This window comes from Scylla paramamosain, chromosome 12 (genome assembly GCF_035594125.1).
Source record: "Scylla paramamosain isolate STU-SP2022 chromosome 12, ASM3559412v1, whole genome shotgun sequence".
NCBI classification, from domain to species: domain Eukaryota; kingdom Metazoa; phylum Arthropoda; class Malacostraca; order Decapoda; family Portunidae; genus Scylla; species Scylla paramamosain.
In genome coordinates, this window is record NC_087162.1 from 7,732,501 (window position 1) to 7,753,646 (window position 21,146).

The following is a 21,146-nucleotide window of genomic DNA, read 5'->3' on the forward strand; positions in this document are numbered from 1 at the left end:
ACCCCAGCAGGAGATGAGAGTAACACCAGAGGATCGAGAAAGCAGAGTCGCTCGCTTGAGGCCTTCACAGAGCACACCTCAGAATAAGAAAGGGGATTCCCAGAATCGCCGACCCCGAAAAGGAAGGACAGCAGCAAGGTGAGAAGGTTGGGTCTGAAGCTGAGACCGGCGATATACCGCTTTATCCTAAGCCTGAACATGCACTTGGAACAGAGCCAGAAGTAATCAAGCATTCTCCAGGCGCAGGTGATCACGCGATGCAGCACTCCTCTGCACGTCACTGGGAACGCGGATGGCAGCGCCGCACCAAGCCAAGGCTGAGGTTAATGCTCTAGTGACTAGAGCATTATCCTCAGCTCTAGTCTAGTCTCGTGTAATTATTATTTCATAATGATCATTGTACACTTATATATTATTTATTAAGCTTACTAAAATCAACATCACGCAATTATTTATCTACGTTACATAATTATAAACAAGTTATTTTATTGATATTGAAACATGCCCCCACCAGCAGACAAGGGACGCTTCACACCATTGCGGGGTTCGGGGCGTATGTGTCGGGGAGAAGGACTTTACTTGGGCGGCTGGGAACGGCTGCGGCTCTGACTCACCCGGTCACTCTTAATGAGAACAGTCACACAGCAGGGAGAGGAAAAAAACGCTTCTCCTTATGTCCATATATTACACAACAGTACACAAGTCACCGTCCAATACAGTCACAACACTCAGGCAGGTACAGGTGCTGCAGGCTCTCGCAACGTCACAGTCAGTCACACGCAAACTCTACTCGCACGTCTTGTCACGTCGCGGTCTCGATACCCACTCTGTTCCTCAGTGTCACAGGGTGCCTTAGCAGCTTCCCACCCTGCCTCCTATGTCACCACCTCTGCCAGGCGACACTTAACTACACCTACTCTAGCTTGCAAGATATAAGTACGAGTCATGCAGATTATTAATACTGGTAATAATAATTGCTACTTATACTATACATGTACTCACACTCACATAACTATTACAATTAAACGGTACCGTATAGCAATTATTCCATGGTTAGCTAACCCTCACACACACACACACACACACACACACACACACACACACACACACATACGCACGCGCGCGCGAGCGCGCGGACACCCTCATGACCCCAGGGCTTCAGAGGTCCATCTATAGGTTTGTGTCAGTTCTCCTTCCATTAGCGCTGTAATAGATAACGGCGCCAGCCTCGAGAAACGAGCCACACAACGCCGCTAGCTAAGTCACCCACACATGTACTCACACATGTACTTACATATGTACTCATATAAGGTTACCTTATACACACAGCATGTTCATATGCTCGCCTGTAGGGCTGCTACATATATGCGTTCGTAACAATACACTGGATTCCCAGCAGCCACAACAGCCAAAGACTCACAGCCAAGACCAATAACTTAGCCATCAACCAGCGGCATCGCTCTGTGCGGCCTGCTAAAGTCCCTCAGTGAATAAGAAGTCAGTCTACCCTATCCCCTGTGGCCACACAACAGTTCGCCTTGCCTGTGTCACAATCATGGATAACTCTGCCAGGAAGCACCGCATTATCCCATGGAAAAGAAGATGAGTTTTGTAGATGAAACTCAGGTGTCTGAGGCAACTGACAGTAGCCCCTTTTCTGTTCCCTCCTACTTTCTCTATCCTCATTTTCGATCCAAAGCTGGATGTTGCGTTTATGTGCGCAATGACTTAACCTGCTCTCGTGCCCACACTCTTGAATCTTCCGAGTTTTCCACCATCTGGCTACGACTACAGAGTCACTCTCAAACTAAATCTATCTGTGCTGTATACCTCTCACCTAACTCCTCTGACTATAAGAAATTCTTTGACTACTTAACTTCCAAAGTGGAGCACATTCTGACTCTTTCCCCTTTTGCAGAGATCTCCATTCTTGGAGACTTCAATATTCACCACCAGCTTTGGCTTTCCTCTCCCTTCACTGACCATCCTGGTGAACTAGCCTTCAACTTTGCTATCCTCCACGACCTAGAGCAATTGGTGCAACACCCTACTCGTATTCCTGACCGTCTTGGAGATACGCCCAACATTCTTGACCTTTTCCTAACCTCTAATCCTTCTGCTTATGCTGTCACCCTTTCTTCTCCGTTGAGCTCCTCCGATCACAATCTCATATCTGTATCTTGTCCCATCGCTCCAATCCCTCCTCAGGATCTCCTAAGCGAAGGTGCCTCTGGCGTTTTGCCTCTGCTAGTTGGGGGGACCTGAGGAGGTATTTTGCTGATTTTCCTTGGAATGACTACTGCTTCCGTGTCAGAGACCCGTCTTTGTGTGCTGAGCGCATAACAGAGGTGATAATGTCTGGCATGGAGGCGTACATTCCTCACTCTTTTTCTCGTCTTAAATCTTCCAAACCTTGGTTTAACACAGCTTGTTCTCGTGCTATACATGAAAGAGAGGTGGCTCACAAAAGGTACTTAAGCCTTCCATCACCAGAATCTCATGCATTTTATATTTCTGCCCGCAACCATGCCAAGTCTGTTCTCCAACTAGCCAAAAACTCCTTCATTAACAGAAATTGTCAAAACCTTTCAAGATCTAACTCCCCTCGTGACTTCTGGCATCTAGCCAAAAATATCTCCAATAACTTTGCTTCTTCTTCTTTCCCTCCTTTATTTCAACCAGATGGCACCACTGCTATCACATCTATCTCTAAAACTGAACTCTTCGCTCAGACCTTTGCAAAAAAACTCTACCTTGGACGAAACCTTGTTTTTCGAAACTATGCCTCCGTGCTTGCACCTTGCCTAGTCAAACTCTTTCAGCTCTGTCTGTCAACATTTACCTTTCCTTCTTGCTGGAAGTTTGCCTACATTCAGCCTGTTCCTAAAAAGGGTGACCGTTATAATACCTCAAACTACCGGCCTATTGCTTTAATTTCCTGCCTATCTAAAGTTTTTTAATCTATCCTCAACAAGAAGATTCTTAAATATGTATCACTTCACAACCTTCTATCTGATCGCCAGTATGGATTCCGTGAAGGCCGCTCTACTGGTGATCTTCTGGCTTTCTTTACTGAGTCTTGGTCATCCTCTTTTTAGAGATTTTGGTGAAACTTTTGCTGTTGCCTTGGACATATCAAAAGCTTTTGATAGAGTCTGGTACAAAGCTTTGATTTCCAGACTACCCTCCTACGGCTTCTATCTTTCTCTCTGTAACTTCATCTCAAGTTTCCTATTGCTGCTGTGGTAGACGGTCACTGTTCTTCTCCTAAATCTATTAACAGTAGTGTTCCTCGGAGTTCTGTCCTGTCACCCACTCTCTTCTTATTCATTAATGATCTTCTAAACCAAACTTCTTGTCCTATCCACTCCTACGCTGATGATACCACCCTGCACTTTTCCACGTGTTTTCATAGACGTCCAACCATTCAGGAAGTAAACATTTCACGCAGGGAAGACACAGAACGCCTGACTTCTGATCTTTCTAAAATTTCTGATTGGGGCAGAGCAAACTTGGTATTGTTCAATGCCTCAAAAACTCAATTCCTCCATCTATCAACTCGACACAACCTTCTAGACAACTATCCCCTCTTCTTCAATGACACTCAACTGTTCCCCTCTTCTACACTGAACATCCTCGGTCAGTCCTTTACTTATAATCTGAACTGGAAACTTCACATCTCATCTCTAGCTAAAACAACTTCTATGAAGTTAGGCGTTCTGAGACGTCTCCGCCAGTTTTTCTCACCTACCCCCCCAGCTGCTAACTGTACAAGGGCCTTATCCATCCATGTATGGAGTATGCTTCACATGTCTGGGTGGGTTCCACTCATACTGCTCTTCTAGACAGGGTAGAATCCAAAGCTTTTCGTCTCATCAACTCCTCTCCTCCAATGTTGCATTTCTAGCTGTCTTCTACCGCTATTTTCATGCTAACTGCTCTTCTGATCTTGCTAACTGCATGTCTCCCCTCCTCCCGCAGCCTCGCTGCATAAGACTTTCCTCTTTCTCTCATCCCTATTCTGTCCACCTCTCTAACGCAAGAGTTAACCAGTATTCTCAATCATTCATCCCTTTCTCTGGTAAACTCTGGAACTCCCTGCCTGCTTCTGTATTTCCACCTTCCGATGACTTGAATTCCTTCAAGAGGGAGGTTTCAAGACACTTATCTTTCAATTTTCGACTACCGCTTTGGACCCTTTTTATGGGACTGGCATTTCAGTGGGCATTCTTTTTTTTTTATCGGATTTTTTGTTGCCATTGGTCAGTGTTTCTCCTACATAAAAAATAAATAAATAAAATAAATAAATAAATAAATAAAAAATAAAAAAAAGAGGAGAGGTGGTGTTCTACAGATTGAAAATTAGATCTAAGACCGCGAATGTTTCAGAAGTTAATGAAGAAAAGTTGAGGGGGCGAGTGTCAAGACACTTAGGGTCATTACCAGTCTGACTTGGGGACATTTATGGTCCCCAAGTTGGGACTCGGGAACTCCGAGGCTGGTGTTGTGGAGTCGCCATGATAATTTTGAATTTTGAGTGAAGGGAGTGTGTAATTAGGTTCATGTAGTTTTGTGTGAGGGAAGAGAGTTGTCTTTAGAAGGCAGGCTGTGACTGCCCCGTTGTGTTGTGAGACACAAAGGGAAACGATCAGTGAGGTCACAGCTGGGTTTAATGATAAGTTCACAGCACCCTCTGATCTAATGCTTTAGACCTCACTGGGAGTAATTATCGTTTCAGCAGGTGTCTGTAACCTCCTCCTTGAATGGTAGTTGTTATCGCCCCTTCCTTGGGGCGATCTGTGCAGGATAATGAGACCCGTTCCACGCTGACTCAATGTATTGATTGAATCGGTCAAAACCTGGGAACATGAACAAGTTCTCATAAAGACAAATAAAAATGTATTGGTAACTTAACAGTCTCAGCCTTACGGAACAGGATTATAGGTTTACGTTATTACACAGAAGTTATTCCTGCAAAGACAGAAGGTACATTGGTAACGTCCAGTCTCATCCTTATAGAGAAACACTACAGAGTTGTGCTACTGCACAATGTCCTCAATCAGCGAGGACAGAAACACCAGACGGGCCTCGATCAGTGAGGACAGAAACACCAAATGGGACTCGATCAATGAGGACAGAAACACCAAACGGGCCTCGATCAGCGAGGACAGAAACACCAAACGGGCCTCGATCAGTGAGGACAGAAACATCAAACGGGCCTCGATCAGTGAGGACAGAAACACCAAATGGGACTCGATCAACGAGGACAGAAACACCAAACGGGCCTCGATCAGCGAGGACAGAAACACCAAACGGGCCTCGATCAGCGAGGACAGAAACACCTAACGGGCCTCGATCAGCGAGGACAGAAACACCGAATGGGCCTCGATCAGCGAGAACAGAAACATCAAACGGGCCTTGATCAGCGAGGACAGAAACATCAAACAGGCCTCGATCAACGAGGACAGAAACACCAAACGGGCTTCGATCAGCGAGGACAGAAATATCAATAATGTTGCCCAGGGAAATCAAGATCGAAAGGCAGGAGAGAGGACCTTCAACCACTGACAGTGGATTGCTGGATCATTCCTGATCAAACAAGGACAAGCACTAGTCGAAGGATGGAATACGTTTTATGCGTTTGACTAAATATTGTTGAAGTAAGCAGAGAACTATAACGAAGTACTGAGAGAAGGCGTGAAGTTGAAGATATGAAATACGTTCTTGGCCAGAGATGAAGATGGAACCTGTCATAACGAGACATATAAGCGGAGCTGGAGACATGTCCGAATTCTTTCTGACCATTTCTTAGTAACCGCTGTGTAGTTGAAGAAATCGCCAGTCAATTCCGCACATGATGGTGCATCGGCAGTGGCGATGCACCATCAACGTTACCGAGTTTTCCCCGGAGCTTGCATCGTAACGTAAATGTCAGGGTTTTTAACACTCATTAACGCAATCGCTCCCACCACGTGCTTTATCTAGCTAAGATACTAATCACGTTGTATTGTCAATTAGCTGATCAGGTGAAGAGACTTATCAGTTAAGAGAAAGGATTTTAGAAAGGCTTTAGAACGGCCTCAGCTGTAGAAAGGTATCCTTACGGCCCGACATAGCTTCAGAAAGGTTACCTGTACAAGGTGAAGATCCTGAAGAGACACCTCTCCGGTCGAGCAGGATAGCCCAAGGCAGCTTCCATTTGAGCAATGGAACGTAAGTGGCGGGCCAAGCGCCGCTTTGGAACAGTTATTAACACCAAGCACACTCACCAGAGGTGATGCCGAGTGATAACAGCTACATACAGAAGGTTAAAGTGAGAGACAAGTGGTGCAATGCTCTTACTGCCAAGTATGAAACTTTGTCCGTTAAAAGAGGTTGCAAACATCAGGGAAGCAGGAGTAGTGGGAACCTTGGGGTGCAACCCTCTTCAAGCGAAGGGGCTCCAGACCTAATGAGGAGGACAGAAACACCAAACTGGTTTTGTCTTGCAATAACAGAAACACCAAATGGAGCTCGGTAAAAGAGGACAGAAACACCAAACAGACCTTGAACAGCGAGGATAGAAACACCAAACTGGTCTCATCTAGCGAGGACAGAAACACCGAATGGCCCTAGATTTGTGAGGACAGAAACACTAAGCGAGCTCTGTCAAGCAAGGACAGACACACCAAACGGGCCACAATCAGCAAGGACAGAAACACCAAACGCTCAACAAGCTCAACCAGCTATTCACCAACTGTTCTGAGGAAGTGCAAGACATGATGGAGCCCTGCATAGCTCTCCCAACAGATCAGGGCCTCGAGGTGGCTTTAAAGATCCTGGATGAAAGGTCTGGCGATGAGAGGATGTATATGAACCATACAAGGGAGCGTTGCCACAGCCAATATGAAGCATGAACCAAAACCCCCTTGTTAGACAACAGGGATGTCGAGAGACATCCCTGACCACGCACGCTAAGTCTCGCGCAGGTTACGGGAAAGTAAAGTAAGAAGCAACAGGTGCCGCCTCTGTGGTGACAGTCATGGTCTCAATGCCTGTTCAACGTTCTGACTCCTGCCTGTGGATCATCACAAATGACTTGTAAGGACCCAAGGAAGATGTTTCGCCTGTCTCAGGGATTCTCACATGGCAAAGGATTGCAAGGCTCAGTCTTGTCACATAAATGATTGCAATGGAAGACACTTCCGGTGGCTCCATGGACCAGCTCCTGCGGATTTGCCCAAGAAGAACAGCAGGGGAGCTGGGTCGCAATATAACAGAAGGAAGAGCGAAGGTAGCTTAACCTGTCATGCCAGTGGTTCTCACATCGGACAAAGTTACCAAAGGGAAAGTGGATGTTTACCGAGGCCTTAATGAATTATAGCAGACTGTAGCCGCCGTATATGTACAACTTACACGACGGCCAGAGATACTTACATACACACGCTGTAATGTAACATATGTACAACTTACACGACGGCTAGAGATACGTACATACATATGCTGTAATGTGACAATTTATGTTTTATTTATTAGCGTTGTATTATTCGTAGCAATTGATGTTTTATATATATATATATATATATATATATATATATATATATATATATATATATATATATATATATATATATATATATATATATATATATATATATATATGAGAGTGGCGCACCTAAACGCCAGCACAACAGAGTGAGAGGGGAGTGTAGGGCCGAGGGTACGCGTTGAACTTGCCCTCTCAGCTATTTCTCTTGCCGAAGGGTCGGTTGTTATGACGTGAGTGTTGATAACATACCTACAGCATAATGAACATCATAGGCTGTAGGGGCCAAGCAGCGTCTCCAAAGCCACTTCACGGCAGTCACGCCTACACATCAGAGGTGTCTCGGGAGGGCGCGGAGAGTAAATCTCAGTAAATCCCCGAGTTCTCATCCCGGTAAATCCCCAAGTGTAATCCCTTGCATACAACCAAGAGGACTACTGTTTCCCGCACTATGTATGTATTCATCATAGTATTAGATAACCGATACTTATGTAACCATGAGGATTTAATGATATGTGTCAATATAATTAATGTAACTACTTATAGTAATTAGATACTTACGTAATTGTGAGGATTTAGTGATGTGTATCAATATAAGTACACAACGTAACATAATGACGTACATCAGATCAAGCAGACGAGAGGGCGACTTGCTGTGTTTGTGCTGGTGGTGTTCATCTGTAGAACCGACTGAACCCGCTAAAGTGTAGGTAACTCTGTATTGACTTATATATTTTACAGAAATGACGACGTGAAGTGTCATGACATTGATGTACTGCAATACCTGTTTTACCTACTGATATACTCTTTTGTGTTATTCTCAGTATTAGTGATAATATGTTAATTCGCAGGTTTGACCGCTTCTTAATACAAAAAGCGTGTACTACACAGCTCGTTTCAATCACCTTCAATATAATACATTAACAAGCATCATACGGCGCTTACACAGACCATCACCTCGGTAACAGTATGATTGTCCTACAGTACATGGACAGTCCCACGAGAAGGCTCCACACCCTCGTAGCGAACAGACTAGGAGTCATACATAGACTGTTGTCATCCCAGCAACAGCTCGGAAGACAATCCAGCAGATGATGCTACCAGAAGAGTCACAACACGGGAGCTTCTAGCAGGAGAAAGACTCAATTTCCTATATCTATCGGAACGCTCTTGGCCGCCACTGTTGAGTCACAGGAATGACCTCGAAGAAGATCCTGAGGACAAGAAGGAAGTCGCTCCTCTAGCAGTAGAAACACGTGAAGCCGGTGCAATTAACAAGCTCCTATTATGGTACTCGTCCTGGTATGCCCTGCAGAAGACGGTAGCCTGGCTCTGCAGGTTCATGGACTGGATCATGAAAGGTCACCCCAACCTTTCAGGATCTCGCCTTGATGTAACTGAGTCCCGGGCGGCCTGAAATGCCATCATCTGCTATGTCCAGCGTATTCACTTCAAAGAAGCTATTCAAGCACTCAAAGTGAGCGAACTTGAAAAAGTCCAGCCCTCTCTATTGCCTGGAACCGGTTCTTGATGACCTGGGAGTGCTCAGAGTGGGAGGACGTCGCGTGGATACAGATGGCAGCGAACCACTACGTGACCCTATGCTGCTTCCTAAGGACCACCTGGTGACTTTTCTGATTGTACAAGATACACACATGTTTCTGACCAGGTGCTCAGGCCGGAAATACACCTTAGCTAGCCTGCGGAGATATTACTGGGTGGCTGCAGGCTGCCCCTAACTAATTGTATCCTACGGAGCTGCTTCATATGCCAACAACAAACCACTGACACAGAACTAAGACGAGTTCCCCATGGAACGCATTGCTACAGGCAAGCCCCGGTTCACTTCCACAGGAGTAGTCTGTTCTGGTCCTTGTAGTTGATCCACACCTTCTGAAGATCCAGTGGCGCCTTGGATGACTCACTCAAACTTTCCCAGGCGCGGACAGTCTGGTTCGTAAGCTCTGCTTTCGTACCAGCTCGGGAGAACTCCCGAGAATATGGAGCCTGATGGTGGGTAACGGTGAAGAAGAGGAATTTCTTAAGGTAATTCAGGATAATTTTTTAAAACAGATAATCTTAGAGCCCACAAGGGAGAATAATATTCTAGATTTAATTCTAACTAACAGGGAGGAGGCAGTCATGCAGGTAGAGGTCGGAGGACAGCTAGGTAACAGTAATGATTGTGAAATTAGGTATAAATTAGAATGGGAGGAAACTTTTAAAAGTAAAAACACTAGTAAAATAGCTGACAGAAACCAGAGCTGAATCCCTTCTGGCTACCCATTGCAGATTTTGAGGGATTAAAGAGGTACCTCCAAGGAGTTAACTGGCAATGGACGCAGGGAGAGGTAAGGTCCAGGACGGAGTTGAGAGAGAGATAAGGCAGGGCGAGGCAGGTGAGGTGAGGTGTGAGGGTGGGGGGTGGGAGGAGTGGGGAAGGGTATGGAAGGGTCGGAGGAGTGAGAGAGAGGGAGATATGTGTGAGTATGTCGATCATGCTGAGATGGGCGAGGTGAGGTCGAGGCGAATAGAAGATGGAGTGGAGAGGATGGAGGAGGCCGAGATGAGAAGGTTAGGGGAAGTGAATGTACATGAGTTGTATAAATATTTCATTGATAAATTACATACAGGACAGTTAGCAAATATTCCCTATAGAGCAATAAGATCACAGAAAAATTATCCTAAATGGATGACTGTTAGGTTAAAACACTACATGGGATGGAAGAGAAGTATACATAAGGGATTAAAGGTAGAGGAAGAAGTTTTAAGGCTACAGTATAATGAATTAGAACAGTCAGGAGGTTAACGAGGGAAGCTAAAAACAATTATGAATTAAAAGTAGCCGGCCAGGCGAAGACGGACCCCTAGGGATTTTATCAGGTATATAAGACGAAGAATAGAGAAACAATAGGCCCATTAAAGGCAGCAGATGGGGTGCTGGTTAGTTCTGGGGAGGAGATTAGTAAAATTCTGAACAAGTATTTTTCTAACTGTCTTCACCTAGGAAAACATGCAGGAAATGCTGAGTAGTGAGCAGATGTTTAGAACAGAAGAGAATGAGAAGCTGAAAGATATTACCATAACTAAGGAGATGGTGGAACAAGAGACAGATATGCTGAAAAAATTCAAGATACCAGGACAAGATGAAATATATCCCAGAGTATTTAAAAGGAATGCAAAGAGGTTATTAGTGTACCGTTAGTTTCTGTCTTCAGGAAATCACTTGAGTCAGGTGAGGTACCAGTAATGTGGAGGCGGGCTAATGTAGTACCCATCTTTAAGAAAGGAGATAAAACCTTAACGTCTAATTATAGACCTATCAGCTTAACTTCTGTTGTAGGTAAAATAATGGAGTCAATAATAGCGAAGAACATTAGGGAGCATTTAGACAAACATAATTTGATAAATCAGTCACAGCATGGCTTCACAAAAGAGAAGTCTTATCTGATGAACTTGTTAGGTTTTTACAGTAAGGTTTACGAGGCGGTAGATAGTGGTGATAGTTATGGCATCCTATATCTGGACTTTAGTAAAGCGTTTGACAAAGTATCCCATCAGAGGCTCCTGAGAAAGGTTAGGGCACACGGGATAGATGGGAAAGTGTTACACTGGATAAGGTCGTGGCTAAGCGACAGGCGACAGAGAGTTGTAATAAACGGGTCTAAATCTGAGTAGGGTCAAGTAATTAGTGTGGTGCCATAGGGATCAGTATTAGGGCTGCTGTTGTTTGTAATATATATCAATGACTTGGATAGCGGAATTAGAAGCGATGTTAGTAAATTTGCGGATGACACGAAGATAGATAGATTAATTAGGTCTGAATCGAATGTCATCGCCCTACAGGCAGATTTGGATAGGATGAACGAATGGACAGACAGATGGCAAATGCAGTTTAATATCAACAAATGCAAAGTACTTAGCGTAGGTAGAGGAAACCAACACAATAGGTACACAATAAACAACGAAGCTCTGGTAGGCTCAGGGTACGAAAAAGATTTAGGAGTTATAGTTAGCTCTGAACTCCGTCTAAGAAAGAAATGCAGAGGCCAGAAATAGGGCAAACAGGGTATTAGGATTAATTTTAAGGAGTATTAAAAGTAAAAAGTCCCGAAGTAATATTAAAGTTATATTTGGTGCTAATCAGACCTCATCTAGACTACGCTGTGCAGTTCTGATCCCCACATTACAGGAAGAATATAGATCTATCAGAATCAGTACAAAGGAGAATGACTAAAAGGATACAGGGGATGAGGAGTATTCCTTACGAAGCGAGATTGAAGCTGTTAAATTTACATTCTTTCGAGAGACGTAGGTTAAGAGGGGACCTGATAAATGGTATAAGGGTTACAACAAGGAGGACGTAAGCAAAATTCTTATGATCAGTAACTAGGATAGAACAAGAAATAATGAGTTCAAGCTTGAAAAATTTAGCTTTAAAAAGGAGATAGGAAGATATTGGTTCTTAAATATAGTGGTAGATGAATGGAACGGACTCAGTAATCAAGTTGTTAGTGCTGAGTCATTTAGGAGCTTTAAGAGAAGATTAGACAGATTTATGGATAAGGATGATAGGTGAAATTAGGTAGGTATGATTCATACCGGGACTACCAAGTGTAGGCCTGATGGCTTGGTAGGATGTCTATGAAAAGACGGGGAAAAGTGCAGGGTGGTATCAACAGCGTAGGAGTGGATAGGGCAAGAAGTTTGGTTTAGAAGATCATTGATGAAGAGTGAGTGACAGGGCAGAACCCTGAGGAACACCACTGTTAACCGATTTAGAAGAACAATGACCGTTTACCACAGCAGCAACAGAACGGTCAAAAAGGAAACTTGAGATGAAGTTATAGAGAGAAGGATAGAAGCCGTAGGAGGGTAGTTTGGAAATCAAAGCTTTGTGCCAGATTCTATCAAAAGCTTTTGATATGTCTAATGCAACAGCAAAAGTTTCACCAGAATCTCTAAAAGAGGATGACCAAGACTCAGTAAGGAAAGTCAGAAGATCACCAGTAGAGCGGTCTTGACCGAACCCATACTGGCGATCAGATAGAAGATTGTGAAGTGATAGAAGTTTAAGAATCTTCCTGTTGAGGATGGATTAAAAAAAAAAAATAGATAGGCAGGAAATTAAAGCAATAGGATGGTAGTTTGACGGATTAGAAAGGTCGCGTCTATACTCTTCTGAGGAGACGTTTGTAATTATTTTCTGCCAATGTACAAGACTATAATAGCTGTGTAGCTGCCCGGAGGCAGCTAAAGGACTTTAGACCCACACGGTGACGCGAATCGTTTATTTCATTCAGTCAAACCTAAAGACATACACAATAAACATAAGACGTGCGTAGCACTACTAACCATTACATACTCTATTAACATAATGCATCACTAATCATGGATTATGCTAATTAGGGCAATCGACCCCTCGTAATACAGATGTGGAACTCACGTGTTTGGGGTCTTAAGGAAGCCTGTCACCAAGCAACACCTACGTCTGTATTGTAGAGGTCCGATCTTCCCTGGAGTAGTCACACCCTAACGCGGTAGCGGTACAAAGGAATCTGTCCCTCCGAGCTTCGTTCCTGCTGGCCTCACGCCTGCCCATCTTACCCTTAGGTCAGCAATAATTCGCAGGTGACTCATTCTTCCACAGAGATTCCTCTGTGTCTTAGCAACCCTACGCGCCATGTCATCCACTTTACTACATAAACACGACTCTCACTACCTCTCTGCAGCTAAGCTCTCCACACCTAGTTCCTCTCACACATCTTCACTACTGCAATTAACTACTATAATGAATTCAATTTCCTTAATCTCTACTCTAATTAACTTAGTTTCCTTAGTGTTACTCATGCTTCATATACTAGTTCACTTTAACTCTCATAACACAGATCATGTTATTTCGCATACGCTTGCTAACAACGACTTCTTTTACCCGATCAGCGGTCTTTCACCCGCTCGGCCGTAACAAGCTACGTACTTTTTCACTGATTCAGTGTTAAAGGTGTGTGTGTGTGTGTGTGTGTGTGTGTGTGTGTGTGTGTGTGTGTGTGCATACTTATTTCCTCATGATCTCAACGTTAAATGTTCCACGTGATTCGATGAACGTTTGTGGTTCAGACGGCGATCACGCAAGACGCGATAACATCACACTGCCCGCCGAGGTCGTACTGACCATCCTCTGTACATGTTGGAGGCATAACACGTGGAGGGAAGACGGGCAGCGCCGCGACATGAAGATGACAAGATACTATCTCGTCGAAAGTTTTGAGGGCAAAACATATGCCATTGGAAATTAAGGTATATAAACGGAGTTTTAGACTTAGGCAGCACACACCTTCTTCAGCTCTGGAGAAGCGAAAAGTGCTTATATCATAACTGTACACTGTGGTTCAATTCGGTGGAGACTTCAGCATGAATAATTCTAACTATAATTCCACGACGCCTCCTTACCAGACCTTCAGCCCTAACACTAACTTCCACCTCGACATTGCGCAAGAATACCTTGACTCGGTGGGCTGGAGCGGCTGTGAGGATACCGATGACAGTTCGGGCTATGATTGTGACTCACAGTTAGCTCAAGACAATTCGGGAAATGTCGTGGACTTTCAGCCTGGTGAAGCCTCTCTGCTCAACAGGGAAATAAAGGTAAAATTCACCTGCTAATATATATATATATATATATATATATATATATATATATATATATATATATATATATATATATATATATATATATATATATATATATATATCCAGTGGGAGAGATACATTTTTCTTTTTACTTTACCATTTTCTAATGGTTCTCTCTCTCTCTCTCTCTCTCTCTCTACGTAGATGTATGATGGTTGGGCGTCGTTCCAGCTACAGCCAGCGGATCTCCTGCCGGCCCAGGCCACGGGCTATCCTCACGACACTCCTGCTCTGCTGGATGCTTCTTCACCCTACTGCCACTCACCGGAAGCTGCACGCCTCGACTGGCACCACCATCCCTCCTCATCCGAGGAGTGCTCGCTGGACGGAGAATCTAGGGAGCATGAGCTAATCCATGATACGTTTGTCCCTATGAGACAATGGTCTCCACCGGTTGGGATGTCGCAGGCAACCCATGGCTACCTGGCGGCAGTGGTTGGCGGCACCACAAGCACGAGGACGAGCAGGCGAGGTGCGCCTCACCGCCACACCAGACAGTTCCTCGAAGGAGACGAGAAGATACGTCAAAAGCGCGACCTTAACAACGAGGCATCGCAGATTTACCGCAGAAATAAGAAGGATGAAAAGCTGGAATCACAGACTCACTATCAAGAAGTTCTGCAGGAAAACCAAAATCTGCACAATGAATACAATGCACTGGAAGCTCACGCCCACTGGTGTCGGAGGATGCACAGTGCCTTGCAGTCCTGCCTGCCTTCCATGCCTCCCGCGCCTCGTCCTGTCTCCCCATTCCTTCCTTATGCTGACCATGACGCCTCCACTCTCACTCACAATGACACGTGAACACCACCGATAACCTATTCATTCACACATCTATTCCATTATATTTACATTATTTATTACATTCCTTTAGCGTAATGTTTCATTGTTAGGTCAGCTCACGAGAAAAGTTACTCTTTCTCACCCTCACGTTATGTCCATTGAGGCCCAGGAGTTAATGGCTGTGAATCTGTTTTACCGTAATCATGTCATGAAACACAATACACTTGCTGTTGGCATTAAATACGTGTTCTACGTGTGTTATGTTCTTTACCCATACGTTTTTCAGCAACAATATAAAACGTTAATGTAATGGAAAGGTCGATGACGATGATGCATATTTGTATCAGTCTTAACAGTTATTTTAATATATATATATATATATATATATATATATATATATATATATATATATATATATATATATATATATATATATATATATATATATATATATATATATATATATATATATATATATATATATATATATATCATTTCATACGTCCATCCCACATGCGATGTGTTCATATTCATCCCACGTGTGCCCATGGCCGGCCTATTGTTAACCTTTCTCCTCCTTCTCTACCAGTCAAAGAATTTCACACTCACTTCCAGTCCTTAGGAAAAACACCTACCTGGCTTTGCTTCTTAGTCTTTCCTTCCTGGTCATTGGCTAAAATAATGACCTGTCTCATTGTCTTTTTCATCTCATTTTCTGGCATTTCATAGGTCATTTCTTCACTCCAAAATCTAAAACGTGATCCATTTAGCTCAGATAAATATTGTCGCATGGTATCTATGGTCTGACCATTTTGAAATAAGCGTTTGGGCATTGTTCTTTCCGAGTGTTCCCCGGCCTGCGGCCCTGCCACACTTACACCAAGACACACCTTATGTCAGGTGCTTTCTACCTTAAAATTAAATAATGTTATAGTATATATACATTGTGATGGTCTAAAAAAAGGTAAGTTAGAGTAATATATGTCTTTTTTAAATAATACTTGCATTGTTTTTTTTTGCAAACACCACAATACTTGGCAACATTTCCTCCAAACGTTGTTTCTTTTCTATGGATGACCGAGTGAGGTCACACGGTCAAACTAACCGTATTAATCCATAGGTTATTTCCTCTCATGCCGCCAGTGAGGATGGAAGCTACCTCTCCTCCTCATTCTCATCACCTCCACAGCCGAGAAAAGAGCTTATTTACTCTGTAAATAGTATTTTTTTTTTTTTTAAGAAAACATCATAGTTTAAGGGAAATATCATATCTAAAAGGAAACCTATCACATTTAAACGAAATTCACAAGAGAGAGAGAGAGAGAGAGAGAGAGAGAGAGAGAGAGAGAGAGAGAGAGAGAGAGAGAGAGAGAGAGAGAGAGAGAGAGAGTGGAGCTTGACTGACTGACAGGCAGGAGATTTTTCCTCAAATTCTAATGATTCATAGGCAAGTATAAATCTCTGATAGAAATAAATTTGTATGAAGTGTAGATTATATATACAGAAAAAGAGAGAGAGAGAGAGAGAGAGAGAGAGAGAGAGAGAGAGAGAGAGAGAGAGAGAGAGAGAGAGAGAGAGAGAGAGAGAGAGAGAGAGAGAGAAGGGGGCTAGGGAGGAAGGTTATCATTGACACATAAGCTCTAATCCGATAATTGGCCCAGTACAAGATTTGGCAGCGCTGCAGGTCGGGGGAATCCCTGGAAAGGACAACTCCCAAATGCTCAATTCAAAATGTTCAGACCAGCTAGAGTCAGTCCCCATCCGAGAGTGATTCACGAGCAGTCTTGGTCTCTCACTCAGTTCTGCTCAGTCACAGTCAGTCTTGAGAGACGCTGCTCACTCATCATCACGAGCAGCAGTTCATATCACTTCAGAGAGAGAGAACAATCAATCGTTACGTAATAATCACCTGTCTCGTCTCGTATCAAGTGTGTACATTCTCTCTATTATCAAATCAAGAAGAACTCCCATCATACGTGTCTTTTACTCACACACATCAACTATATCAACCTACTACCCATGGGCCTCCACACTACAACACTACCAAGCTCACTACCGGTCCTCCAAGCTACCAACAATACCAAGCTCACTACCAGTCCTCCACGTTACCAACACACCAAGTTCCTCATCTGATCCAGCAGTGGCAAGTATCATCAACTGGGCAAATATCTCATCTAAACTCAGAACAGTGGGAGCAACGGTGAGCAGACAAATTTCCAATACACATTATTGATTATGATAATCATTTTCATGATGATGATGGTGTATCAGTCTCAACAATTATTATCATTATATATATGTATATTCACCATTTCATATATCCATCCCACATGCGTGCGTTCATATATTCATCCCACTTGTGCCCATGGCCAGCCAGTCTGTTCTATTTTTAACCTTTCTCCTCCTTCTCTACCTCTCAAGGAATTTCACACCCACTTCCACTCCTTGGGGAAAACACCTGTGTTTGCTCTGAGTCTTCCTTCCTGGTCATTGGCTGAAATAACGAGATATCCTATTGTCCCTTTCACCTCACTTCATGGCATCTCACTAATCATTTCTTCTCCCCAAAACCCAAACCTTGATCCACTTAGCTCAGATAAATACACCCTGCATGGTAGTGAGCTCTTAGTCCAGTTCAGTACACAGTCAGTCAGAGTTCAGAGTCAGTCACCCAGTCACGAGCAGTTAATCTTGGTGTCTCACTCCATTCCGCTCAGTCACAGTCAGTCTTGAGAGATGCTGCTCAGTCATCATTCAATTAATCGTCACGTTATAATCTCGTCTCGAATCAAGTGTGTACATTCTACCTATTATTAAATCAAGAAGAACTCTCATCATATGTATCTTTTACTTGCACACACCAACTATATGAACTATATACTATATCAACTATATCAACCCACGACCTTCAAGTTACCAGAAATACCAAGCTCACCACCGGTCCTCCACGCTACCATCACACCAAGCTCCTCATCCGATCCAGCAGTGGCAAACATCATCAATTGGGCAAGTACATCATCTAAAAATTAAAACAGTAGTAAAGAAGTGGAGAGGTATTTGATACAGTAGTCAAGCAATCTAGAAAAAGAGGTAATCGCAGGAATATGTAGAACAATGGTGATGACAATGATGATGGTGATAATGACGACGATAATGATGATAATAATTTTAATTAGGGTGATGATGATGATGATGATGAGCTAGGTGATGATAGTGATGATGATGATGGTGGTGACAAGCCTGCAACTGTAGGTGTGTGCCCCTGTGTTCGATGCAGTGAGAGGAAGGGCACACGCACTGAAGAAAATTATATCTTTCAATCATGGAATGTACATGAACAGAAAGGAAGTGTATGGCACCTATTACTTAACCAAACTTAACCCAACCTAACCTGACCTGACCTATTATCTGCTGTAGCGACCCCAGCTCAACATACTTGTCACTCAACAACTAGACGGGAATTATTTTCTTTTTTTCAAGGTGGGTAAAAAAAAGAATGTTACTAGTAGCTAGATAAAGAAAAGTGTGTGGGAAGAGAAGGATGAAAGAGAGGTGACAGTGTGTGGGGTTAAACACATTGCATATCACTTCAGAGTGAGAGAGAAATATCATTGCATTTGTCATAATGATTTCATTACTTATCATTTTGGTAGTTTCATATACGTTTAATGGTGCATCGACAGAAACACTGTCCTATAAGATAGAAAAAAACTGTCCTATAAAACACGATTGCTGGGAATTAAATGCATTGAATATGCTTGAATAGTGTGCAGTTCATTTCACTGTGCATATTTAGAAAATCACTGCCGAAACGATAATTACTCCCAGTGAGGTCTAAAGCACTGCTCAGGGGGTGCTGTGAACTTATCATTAAACCCAGCTGTGACCTCACTGAACGTTTCCCTTTGTGTCTCACAACACAAGGGGGCAGTCACAGCCTGCCCTCTAAAGACAACTCTCTTCCTCCACACAAAACTACAAGCACCTAATAACACACACACCCTTCACTCAAAAATTTTAAAATCATCATGGCGACTCCTACACCAGCCTCGGAGTCCCCATCTGGGGGAGGGGACCATAAATGTCCCCAGGTCGGACTGCCTTTCTGTCGACGACCCTAAGTGTCTTGACACCCCCCTCAACTTTTTCTTCATTAACTTCTGCAACATTCGCGGTCTAAGATCTAACTTTCAATCTGTAGAACACCACCTCTCCTCTTCTAAGCCTCATCTTCTTTTCCTCATTGAAACTCAGGTGTCTGAGGCAACTGACAGTAGCCCCTTTTCTGTTCCCTCCTACTTTCTCTATCCTCATTTTCGATCCAAAGCTGGATGCTGCGTTTATGTGCGCAATGACTTAACCTGCTCTCGTGCCCACGCTCTTGAATCCTCCGAGTTTTCCACCATCTGGCTATGACTACAGAGTCACTCTCATACTAAATTTATCTGTGCTGTATACCTTTCTCCTAACTCCTCTGACTATAAGAAATTCTTTGACTACTTAACTTCCGAAGTGGAGTACATTCTGACCCTCTTCCCTTTTGCAGAGATCTCCATTCTTGGAGACTTCAATATTCACCACCATCTTTGGCTTTCCTCTCCCTTCACTGACCATCCTGGTGAACTAGCCTACAACTTTGCTATCCTCCATGACCTAGAGCAATTGGTGCAACACCCTACTCGTATTCCTGACCGTCTTGGAGATACGCCCAACATTCTTGACCTTTTCCTGACCTCTAATCCTTCTGCTTATGCTGTCACCCTTTCTTCTCCGTTGGGCTCCTCCGATCACAATCTCATATCCTTATCTTGTCCTATCACTCCAATCCCTCCTCAGGATCCCCCTAAGCGAAGGTGCCTCTGGCGTTTTGCCTCTGCTAGTTGGGGGAACCTGAGGAGGTATTGTGCTGATTTTCCTTGGAATGACTACTGCTTCCGTGTCAGAGACCCGTCTTTGTGTGCTGAGTGCATAACAAAGGTGATAGTGTCTGGCATGGAGGCATACATTCCTCACTCTTTTTCTCGTCCTAAACCTTCTAAACCTTGGTTTAACACAGCTTGTTCTCGTGCTATACATGAAAGAGAGGTGGCCCACAAAAGGTACTTAAGCCTTCCATCACCAGAATCTCATGCACTTTATATTTCTGCCCGGAACCATGCCATGTCTGCTCTCCAACTAGCCAAAAACTCCTTCATTAACAGAAAATGTCAAAACCTTTCAAGATCTAACTCCCCTCGTGACTTCTGGCATCTAGCCAAAAATATCTCCAATAACTTTGCTTCTTCTTCTTTCCCTCCTGTACTTCAACCAGATGGCACCACTGCTATCACATCTATTTCTGAAGCTGAACTCTTTGCTCAAACCTTTGCTAAAAACTCTACCTTGGACGATTCTGGGCTTGTTCCTCCCTCTCCTCCACCCTCTGACTACTTCATGCCACGTATTAAAATTCTTTGCAATGATGTTTTCCATGCCCTCGCTGGCCTAAACCCTCGGAAGGCTTATGGACCTGATGGGGTCCCTCCTATTGTTCTCCGAAACTGTGCCTCCGTGCTTACACCTTGCCTAGTCAAACTCTTTCAGCTCTGTCTGTCAACATCTACTTTTCCTTCTTGCTGGAAGTTTGCCTACATTCAACCTATTCCTAAAAAGGGTGACCGTTCTAATCCCTCAAACTACCGTCCTATTGCTTTAATTTCCTGCCTATCTAAAGTTTTTGAATCTATCCTCAACAGGAAGATTCTTAAACATCTATCACTTCACAACCTTCTATCTGATAGCCAGTATGGGTTCCGTCAAGGCCGCTCTACTGGTGATCTTCTGGCTTTCCTTACTGAGTCTTGGTCATCCTCTTTTAGAAATTTTGGTGAAACTTTTGCTGTTGCCTTGGACATATCAAAAGCTTTTGATAGAGTTTGGCACAAAGCTTTGATTTCCAAACTACCCTCCTACGGTTTCTATCCTTCACTCTGTAACTTCATCTCAAGTTTCCTTTCTGACCGTTCTATTGCTGCTGTGGTAGACGGTCACTGTTCTCCTAAATCTATTAACAGTGGTGTTCCTCAGGGTTCTGTCCTGTCACCCACTCTCTTCTTATTATTCATTAATGATCTTCTAAACCAAACTTCTTGCCCTATCCACTCCTGCG

The 21,146-nt window shown here is 43.6% G+C and overlaps 1 protein-coding gene across 1 annotated transcript; it reads left to right on the forward strand.

Annotated features, from left to right (window-relative positions):
* Positions 1 to 13,740: 13,740 nt before the first annotated feature.
* Positions 13,741 to 15,048, forward strand: LOC135105422 (uncharacterized). Its single transcript, XM_064013557.1, has 2 exons — positions 13,741 to 14,170; positions 14,360 to 15,048. The coding sequence occupies exons 1-2, from the start codon at positions 13,937 to 13,939 to the stop codon at positions 15,017 to 15,019; spliced, it is 894 nt and encodes a 297-aa protein (XP_063869627.1). The 5' UTR covers positions 13,741 to 13,936; the 3' UTR covers positions 15,020 to 15,048.
* The last annotated feature ends 6,098 nt before the right edge of the window (positions 15,049 to 21,146 follow it).

Coding starts and splice junctions, on each gene's coding strand:
- LOC135105422 (XM_064013557.1), top strand. CDS start 13,937: ATGAATAATTCTAACTATAATTCCACGACGCCTCCTTACCAGACCTTC. Junction 14,171..14,359: donor TGCTCAACAGGGAAATAAAG/GTAAAATTCACC, acceptor CTCTCTACGTAG/ATGTATGATGGTTGGGCGTC.